General features: G+C 43.7%; 1 protein-coding gene across 5 annotated transcripts in view; it reads right to left on the bottom strand.

Moving 5' to 3' along the window:
• Positions 1-9,278, bottom strand: part of LOC107087194 (MKL/myocardin-like protein 1) — a 56,963-nt gene extending 47,685 nt beyond the window's left edge. For 4 of the 5 annotated variants that reach the window (XM_015378620.1, XM_015378624.1, XM_015378622.1 and 1 more), the window contains exon 1: positions 8,769-9,278. In XM_015378620.1, coding sequence (XP_015234106.1) covers positions 8,769-8,898 — 130 coding nt within the window. In that variant the 5' untranslated portion in view covers positions 8,899-9,278. Of the gene's footprint in view, positions 1-5,786; positions 5,899-8,768 lie in introns of all 5 variants that reach the window. The other variant, XM_015378625.1, reaches the window with a different exon arrangement.
• Between the last annotated feature and the right edge of the window lie 342 nt (positions 9,279-9,620).

The following is a 9,620-nucleotide window of genomic DNA, read 5'->3' as shown; positions in this document are numbered from 1 at the left end:
TTGGATTCAGGAAGAGCAGTGTGGTTTCTGTCCTGGTCGTGGAACGCTGGACCAGCTCTACACCCTCAGCAGGGTCCTGGAGGGTGCATGGGAGTACGCCTAACCAGTCTACATGTGTTTTGTTGACTTTTAGAAGGCGTTCGACCGTGTCCCTCGGGGGGCCCTGTGGGGGGTTCTCCGGGAATACGGGGTGCCAGGCCCTTTGATACGGGCTGTCAGGTCCCTGTATGACCGGTGTCAGAGTCTGGTCTGCATTGCCGGCAGTAAGTCGAGCTCGTTTCCGGTGAGAGTTGGACTCCGCCAGGGCTGCCCTTTGTCACCGATTCTGTTAATTACCTTCATGGATAGAATTTCTAGGCGCAGCCAAGGTGTTGAGGGGATCCGTTCTGGTGGCCTTAGGATTGCGTCTCTGCTTTTTGCAGATAATGTGGTCCTATTGGCTTCATCAGGTTGTGATCTGCAGCTCTCACTGGATCGGTTCGCAGCCGAGTGTGAAGCAGCAGGGATGGGGATCAGTGCCTCCAAATCTAACGCCATGGTCTTGAGCCGGAAAAGGGTAGAGTGCCTTCTCCGGGTCATGGGGGGTGTCCAGGAGGTTAAGTATCTTGGAAGGTCGACAGGCGGATTGGTGCAGCATCTGCCGTGAAGCGGGCGCTGTACGGGCCGTCGTGGTGAAGAGAGAGCTGAGTCAAAAAGCGAAGCTCTCGATTTACCGGTCGATCTACATTCCTACCCTCATCTATGGTCATGAACTCTGGGTCATGACCGAAAGAACGAGATCGTGGATACAAGTGGCCGAAATGGGTTTCCTCAGTAGGGTGGCTGGGCTCTCCCTTAGAGATAGGGTCATCCGGGAGGGATCTGGGTTGGATAAAGTGAGACAAAGAAGAGTTGATTCATTTCCTGTTTCAGATGTTGTGTCTCACCAATAGACTGATAGGGATAACCGGAAAAGAGCAGAAATGTTTCCACATTCAGGAGATTACCTGAAAACCTCAATCAGACAGAACATCTACTGGGACACCGTACTGTCTGAAATCATGCTAAACCAAGAATTCAACTGTTTGTAAGGCTGAGGGAGGCTTTCTGAGAGGATTAGGTGCCAAGCTATGAAAAATGGCCCATAACTATGAAGATGGTATATACCTTGGGACAAGGGGAGTCTGGTGATGAATTTGACTACTATGTAGGACTAATGTGTCAGTATTTCCAGCCTTGAATGTATTCCCTGATGTATTCGCAGAGGAATTGGTGGGCCAGTAGAATTTACTAAGAAGTAGAGCAATGGTCTGACTCGAACCAGGATGGCAGCAGGACTTCAACATGAGGCAACCACAGATCTAGAAATGGGAGCTAGTAAAATGGATAGAGTGCTACAGGACATGACTAGCCCCCGTCCTTCTGAGACACATTGAAGAAACACAACCCCAAGGGAGAAGAGGGTGTATTAAGCCAGTGGCATGGTACTCAATGATGAATGTTTCCATGGTCTCTCTTTCGTTGTGACAGATATTGTAAAGTTGCCAGAAGATAGAGGCTCCAGGTAGCAGTTCCATAGCACAATCATTGGGATGGTGGGGTGGCAAAGAACTGGCTTTATCCTTACTTAACACCCACTTTAATTCATGCTATTCTTCAGGAATAGAACTATGATCCATAGAGTTGGCTGAGGATTCATCCTCTGGTGTCGGGCTACAAGGATTGGCAGCTTTTAGACAGAAGGAATGACATTTGGGTGACCAGGCATCAATTCTCTGAGATGTCTGTGTTTAGGATCAAATGTCAATGATATTAGAAGGAGCAAGTCCCATGATATAGCATTCCTGGCACACAGTTTACTTTAGCAGCTGACGCCATGCAGCTTTCGGGCCTCGAAAGGGGAGACACACGCCAGTTTTCAGCTGAGGCCATGATGTAGCCACCAGATCCCCTTCGGAGAAGAGTCTGTGTTCACTAGCCCAATCAGACTGCACCCTGCCAATGATTCACAAGGAGCTGAAATAGTGTCTTGTTTTTCCTGCGTGTCAAACCAGATTGAACACAGTGTTTTGTGAACCCGCCTGCTAAAGAAGATGAGAAATCCCAGAGTTCTTCACAAGCTACGGAAGAGCCAGGCCCAAATTGCTGTTCGTCGAGGAGTGGTTATAAGCTGCCGACCCTTGTCCCACCCGAACTGCTGCTGAAGAACTGTGAAACCACCAGACCATGACCCACCTGTACAGCTATAGTGTGCTGTGCTGCCACCCTCCGAGTTGCTGCTACAAAGTTATCCACTGTCTTAAATGGACCCCTCTTCTAAGGTGGCTGTGAGTGACAAAAGCTCTTCAAAGTTTTATTCTGTTGTTTGCATCATAATAACTCAAATCTCCTTAAGAGCTGCCTGTTGGATGAGCAGACTGTGTTCTTATGCAAAAACAGACAGACATCTTCACCAACCGAATCTAATCTGACCGGAACCAAACCCTGCCCCCTCCATTCCAATGAGCCAAAAGTAAATATCATTTTCCCTCTTTCATCATTTGCATAATAGATACTCTGCTTGAGCAAAATGCAGGTAGAATAGATAGTTTAGATATGTTGTTTATGTCTTATCTGAAAGAAGCTTTCTAATTCAACAGCTGATGGTTCTTAAGTAAGAGTTCTGACCTGAATGAAAATGCTCACTGAGCCTGATTGGATGATCCATACTGTGTGTTACTGTCTGTTTAATTCCTCTTTTTCATTTGTTTGAAGAGTTACGCTACTACAGTCAGACTGGCTAGCATTGTTACCACCAAACTACCCTATTTTAGCAGCCATGTTGTGAGTCCTCTAACCCCTCCTTGTTCTAGCTGGCCCACCCCCCGGAACCGGGTGTCCTGTGCAGCTGAACTAACCCATTATCTCCAGCGTCACTATTTCAAGGTATTCCTGAGATGAGTCATTGTTCATCTTTCACTCTACTAACCTTGAATAGACTCTTAGAACCCCCGTTTTTCTCTCTTTTCTTTACCTGTGCTTATTTTCAGGAACATTTAGTCTTTGAGTAGTTATAAGATATAATAATACTGTGTGAGAGATAGCTGTCACCAGACGGATCAAGGCTCAGCAAATAAGAAAACATCAGGGTCACAAAAGTAACCTTAGATTCTTGGAATTTATAAGAAAAATATTGTATAAGCAGTTTAAACTGGCGTCCAGAAATGGGGCTTGTGTCCACAGCTCAACAACGTATAGGAGACTTGGCATTTGCCAAAGAACACCAGGATTGGCCAATTCACCACGGGCGCCCAGTGCTTTTCACAGATGATAGCAGGTTCACACTGAGCACATGTGATTGACATGACAGTCTGGAGAGACTTCGATCTGCTGCCTCCAACGTCCTTCAGAATGAACAGTTTGGCAGTGGGTCAGTAATGGCATAGGGTGGCATTTCTTTGGAGGGAGGCTTATCCCTCCATGTGCTCACCAGAGGTAGCATGACTGTCATTACTGCAATACTGAGATGGGATCCTCAGACCCCTTGTGAAACCATATACTGTTGCAGTTGGCCCTGGTTTCCTCCTAATGCAGGACAATGCTAGACTTCATGTGACTGGAGTGTGTCAGCAGTTCCTGCCAAATGAAGGTATTGAAGCTATGGACTGTCCTGCCCCTTACCCAGACCTGAATCTGATTAAACACATCTGGTACATAATGTCTCGATCCAGCCACCAACGTCACATTGCAGCACAGACTGTCCAGAAGTTGGCAGATGCTATGATCCAAGTCTGGGAGGAGATCCCTCAGGAGACCATCCGCCACCTCATCAGGAGCAAGCCCAGGCATTGTAGAAAGTTCATACAGGGACATGGAGGCCACACACAATGCTGAGCCTCATTTTGACCTGTTTTAAGGACAGTTGGATCAGCCTATAGTAGTTTTCCACTTTATATTTGAGTGTGACCCAAATCCAGGCCTCCATTGTTTAATAAATTTGATTCCCGTTGATAAATGTGAGTGTTCCCTTTATTTTTTTGATGAATGCATTTTGTGATGTTCACACCGGAGCAGCAAAAAAGTGCCTGCTGCTTCATTTTCGTCTAAAGGGCGTCTTGAATCGCCTCCAGTAAAGTGGGTACAGATGCAGCTGAAGCATCTAATGCTTCTGCTGCTCCTGTTTTCAATGGCAGATAACATCTTTGCTATATATTTGCTGTAATAAACTGGTAAAAAGCAGTTTTAATATATTTTTAAGCGAGAAAGTCCATCTGAAAACATCAGCTGTGCAGTCAGTTCATCAAGATTATGTTCCTTCCTAAAAAATAAAGTATTTAAATGCTCTGCCGGTATGGCAGTCTGTAGTCTATTTGTAAAAAAAAAAAAAAAAAAAAAAAAAAGAAGGGGGAAGGTGGATTTTTTATTTTTTTGGAAGCATACATAGTCTAATTAATATAGCCTATTAACCTAAAACAATTTTCATTGTATGGTTGTTACATATCAGGTACGCCGGTCATTGACCTTGACCAAGGCACCTTAGAGTAGAACTGCAGTCAGTCCCTAGACAGGCATGGCTATCACTGCCCCTACATTGTTGGGGAAAAATGCAGAGGACAGATTTCCAACTGGGATCAGCTTCATATTTATTGTAGGCCACCTCTTTGATGTTATTTATTTTGCTCAGGCTACTCATAAGCCCACAGCCCACCAAATGTTGAAAGGACAATATTATTGCCATTACTGTTAATATAAGGTAGTAATTTTACACATTCAGTGATAAAATGTCACAGGGGATGGGATGGGGGAAGGTCATTTAAGAACGGGGATGATCTTTATGATTTTTTTAAGAGGGGAGATGCCATCCCCCCCTCGTCCCCCCTCAACTCAAGTACTGGTGGCGGTGCGCTGTCACTGGGAGAACCCGGCAGCAGCTGGGGGGTTTCCCTTTAATCATGTACAAAAAGAAAACAATAAAAGGTCATATCGCCATATGCTTAAAAAAACACCAAAAAGTAAGTAATTAAATCGTTTTTTTTTAAAGTACTTTAAAGTGTATTTTTCCTACAAAACTAAAGGGATAAACTAAAGGGATAAACGGATATTGACTATGGGTATGCTGGTCTGACCAGGTATGCTCATCTGAAGGAACACTCGCAGGTTTTGACATTCTATGTTAATTTAGGCATTATTTAACAGTTTCAAGGGTGTGATCACAGCGCTCTGCATCAGCGGTGCAGTGTCTATCTCCTTGCCACCTCCAAGATCAGCTTCTCTGATTGGTTGATGTGGCAAGTTGAGCAGCAAAAATTCTATTTTTCCCACTCCAACAACTGCTGCTTGTGAAGCAGCTCAGATGCTCAGAAGCTCAATATGCTTCTGCTGCCCTAGACGTTCTACAGGACCTTATGATGCGCCTTGATGAACGTCAACCATTGTCTTTGAATGTAAACCAGCTGCTTCTGCTGCTTCAATGGCGTTAAGTTGAACATATCATTAGAGTAACCATATTGCGCTCTTAAATTTTACTCTGAGGGTCTCTTGTCACGACCACTTTGGTTGCATTCAAATTTGTCTGTGGGCGGGGTTATGGTCTTAAGTCAATGTGAGTAACACTTTGAGGAGTTCCAGTTCTTTGTCTGATGGTCTAATATATTGTTTATCAAGGCACCAGGATTACTGCCTCTAGTATGTTTTTTTCCAGCTTCTTCTGAATGTTTTCCTCTCTGCTTACCTCTCTCATCTTTTTGTGGTCCCTGAGTTTTTGTTTCTTTAGTGTTCCTGGATGACACTGGCCAACCACATTGTAGCAGTTTATCTCTGGTACTTACCTTGTCCACAGTTGTTCCTCACAGTTCCTTGGTCTCCGCTTACCTCCTCTGGCCCACTTTCTTCTATTCTTCGAGAAAGCACAAGCCCTCCTTAATACCGAATTCCATTCTTCTAAGAGATGAAAGACGTATTACTGGAACTAGTCACCAAAAAGTGCGTTGGAATCTTACCCTCACCTCAAAGTTGTCCTTACATCTATCTGAACATAAGCTTGCTTCCTCTTAGCTGTTCAAAATTATTCAGTTTTCTCCAAACATCCACTTTCTCCTCTCCAGAAAGTGTTTATCCATAAGAACCCCTTGGTTCTGCATTTACTTATTTACTTAGCTAATTGGATTCTAAAAATGAAAGAAACTTGCCTTTATTCATTCTGTCCTGCTCATGATTCTGCATGTGGTTCAGCAAATTACCACACCATGTCAGAATCTTTGAAATCACTTGAGAACTACCTTTCAGAGGACATCACATCAATCTTACTATGCAAGAGCTAATTTAGTAAAGAAAGAGAAGCAATTTAACAAGATTTTATTCAAGCTCCTCCATCCATATTTTGGTGTTAGTATTCAACAAATATTTTCTCTCAAAAGTAGTACTGTGATGAGAGAATCTGTTCAGCCAGACAAAACGGTTTGTAACTGTATTTGTGTTGAATTTCCGGTTTGTAAGGGACTGGAAGCAAGCGTTAGCTGACAGGTTGATGACTGAACCAGTTGGAGACAGACAAAGCAGATAGGTAGCAGGTTTGGTGACAGAACCGACTGGTGACAGGCTGCTAGAGAAGGCAGATGATGACCAAACAGAGTCAAGGTTCTGAGCAGACTGAATGATAGCTGACAGACTGTAAGCAGGCTATAAGGATAAATATGGGACACACTGACAACAGGCAGAAACTATCCTGACATGGCTATCGAGTCAGAGGTCGATGAGAATCCAGTTAGAGCAGGCCAAGTACAGGAGAACGGAAACACAGAGGAACAGATGAAGACACGTGATGCTCAGTGACACTGGAGCGAAGAACCAGAGAAGGAAGGTCAAGCACTGGAATGCAGAAAAGCTGAGGGCACAGAACTGGAGTGACTTTCGTACGAGCTAGACTGAGACATTCTAGCAGGGAATAACTGAAAGGGGCTGGTATAAATAGGAGCAATAACAGCTGGGAGGAAACTGGTGGATTGGGGAGTGGCAAGATGCATCTGCTTAGTCTAACTAGAAGAGTGGAGCTGAGCAGATAGTGATAACAGCCAACCAGCCCAAAAAAACAAACAGGCGGGAGTCATAACAAGCGCACTTGATTATAATAGATTCTTTCTGCGATTTGGGGTCAAAACAGTTGTTTGATATTATGATTAAACACATCTGATAAACGAGTGTTTAAATGAGTGTTTAGATCATAATCATTATTTTTTTTTCTGCTCTAAGAAAAGACAAACTAGTAGTGAGAGAGGCCTTTTTGTCATGCAACACCAGGATGTGGCAACTTTATATAGGGGACACTGATTCTGATGAAGCAATCAAAGGCCTCTGACTTTTATTGACTGATAAAGGCACCCTTGTAATAGTTAACTTCTTTAGTTTTACCATTTCAGTTGTGATTATAATTTGATGACTTAAAGGTATGTTCTTCTTCCAGGTGGATCATCAAAATAAGTAGTTCTCCTAATTGTCAATCATTCTGGTGATATAATTACATAAGTCCGTCATACGTGCTCGTCCCATTAGATATCTTTTTCTGCGCATGTGCACTTTCAGGTGTGTATCTGTGGTGAGCTGCAGTTTCAGACATTTATTTAAGCTCACTTTTCTCGCCGCTGTTCTTTGAAAATGGCAGAGGGTCGTAGGAGAGAAAGTGTCTACGAAGTGTATGAGAAGAAAAGAAAGGCCTCAGAAGAGGCAGATATATCCCAGAATGCTTTTCACGGAGAGCTCTCCTCGCAAAGCATTATGGGATTTGCTCTCAGACCGGCCGGCTGTCACTACCCGATAGCAGCGACTAATAACAAAGATGGCGCAGGCACCACGCGGTGGAGGTGGAGTTACATGACCACCAGATCAAAAATTAGTTATTAGTCATCTGACCGAATAGTAAGTTAACTAAGTTCGCTATAAAGTCCACTGTATAGTTCTCATTCTATTTAGTGATTGAGTGATTTAGGGGTTAAAGCGGACGTTCGGACACAGTAAGCTCGTATGAGCAATCAGAGCTTGTGCACGTTCTCGCACGTGTTTAATAGGCATACCCTCTTGGGAGCGGGTACAGGGTTGTGTATGTGCATTTTTTTTTTTTATTCACAAAAATCTTTCACTATACCTTTAAATGTGTTTATCCGTTGTGGTCTGTCGTAGTATAACCCCACTTCTGTTTTCTTGAAGGGGAACCAGTGGGGGGGTTGCTGGGGAGGGGGTCGTTGTTTATTATGTTAATCTTAGATGATTTATTATTTTAGGCCCTGTAGAAATTTTTTCCTAGGATTTCATTAACCGGTTTTTGTGAAAATGTAAATTTGTTTTTGAGGTTTATTCTGTTGTCGTTTAGCATCCCTTTGAACCCTGAACAGTTGTTTATGTGTAAAAAAACAATACTACAAAGTGTAGACAGGGGAGGGTTACAAATCCTACTGCTCACAATAATACCAACTTGTAAAATGTTGAAGTTTATGGTTGTATGAAACAAAAGGTGAACATTTTATTGGGGACAGGGCAGTGTGAATGTGCTGTCACAGTTGCAGGACAGGTTGATGAGTTCATGCAGTGACGTCAATGCATGCAGCACTCAGGCTGGCTGAGGTCCAACTGTAACCCAGCCATATGTGAGCCATCCGATCCGTTGATCAACTCAGTTTAGAAAATAAACCTGGAAGGCACCTGTGCCTTGAACACCTGCTTAACATACTCTATGGTTATTAGCTGCATATCCGTGTAAAACAACATGCAGTCCCATTAAATGAATCACGTGCTGCAGAGAGAAACAACAAACATCCCACCTTTTCTGAAGCTCATAAAAGCCCGACGCTCTAACGCTAGCCGCTTGGCTCTCTCATCCATGTTACTTCTGATTGGCTGAGGGCTGAAAGAGGCAGGGGAGACGCAGATGCTCTCTAGGTGCTTCAGCATAACAGCTGAATATAACTAATAACCACTCATGGTGCGTCACCCCACAAAAGCACAGGATCAAGAAGATGCTTGAGGTTCAGGTGCTGGATTATGTAGCTGTCACAAGTCTTTCGTCTGTAGGAATCCTCTTACAGAGTTCTGATGGTAAATGAAAGGATATCCTGCAAACTACAGGAAAAAAAAACTAAAAGGAAAAAATCTGCAAAGCTTCCCCAAATAAAGATGATCCAAAATGACTTCCATCTAGTCCGTTATATAAATAAATCAGAGCCTGTAGATTTCAAATCGCAGTGAAGCTTTAGAGGAGACTTCACATGTTGTTGGAAGGCTGATTGAGGGTGTGTGAGCCTTCATGTGTGTCAAATGTTGGCGAATGTGTGATCAAGCAGCCTGTCACAGCCGTTGCTTTACCCAGTCCTTCAGCCGGTGACAGACGCAAACAGGTGCACTTCCTGGCCACGCACACGTGTGCATGCAGTCACGCACACACAACAGATTCCTCTCCCTTAGCGCTTAGTGTGGTGTCAGTGAAATTCACCTGTAAGGGCGCCTTACAGCTGTTACCTTCTCTTTAGGTCTAAAATTATTACCGACATACACAAGCATTAACTGTGTTCTCTTTTCCTGTCCTCCTTTCTGACTGTTGTTTACTGCCTTTTATGTTTGGAGGGGTTAAAGTTTATGAGGACTTCAGGTCATTTTTGGTTAACCCTTTATAGGGC

The sequence above is a fragment of the Cyprinodon variegatus genome, unplaced genomic scaffold (genome assembly GCF_000732505.1).
Source record: "Cyprinodon variegatus isolate N-32 unplaced genomic scaffold, C_variegatus-1.0 Scaffold175, whole genome shotgun sequence".
NCBI lineage: Eukaryota > Metazoa > Chordata > Actinopteri > Cyprinodontiformes > Cyprinodontidae > Cyprinodon > Cyprinodon variegatus.
The sequence above is the reverse complement of the archived record's forward strand: the minus strand, read 5'-3'. Positions and strand labels throughout refer to the sequence as shown.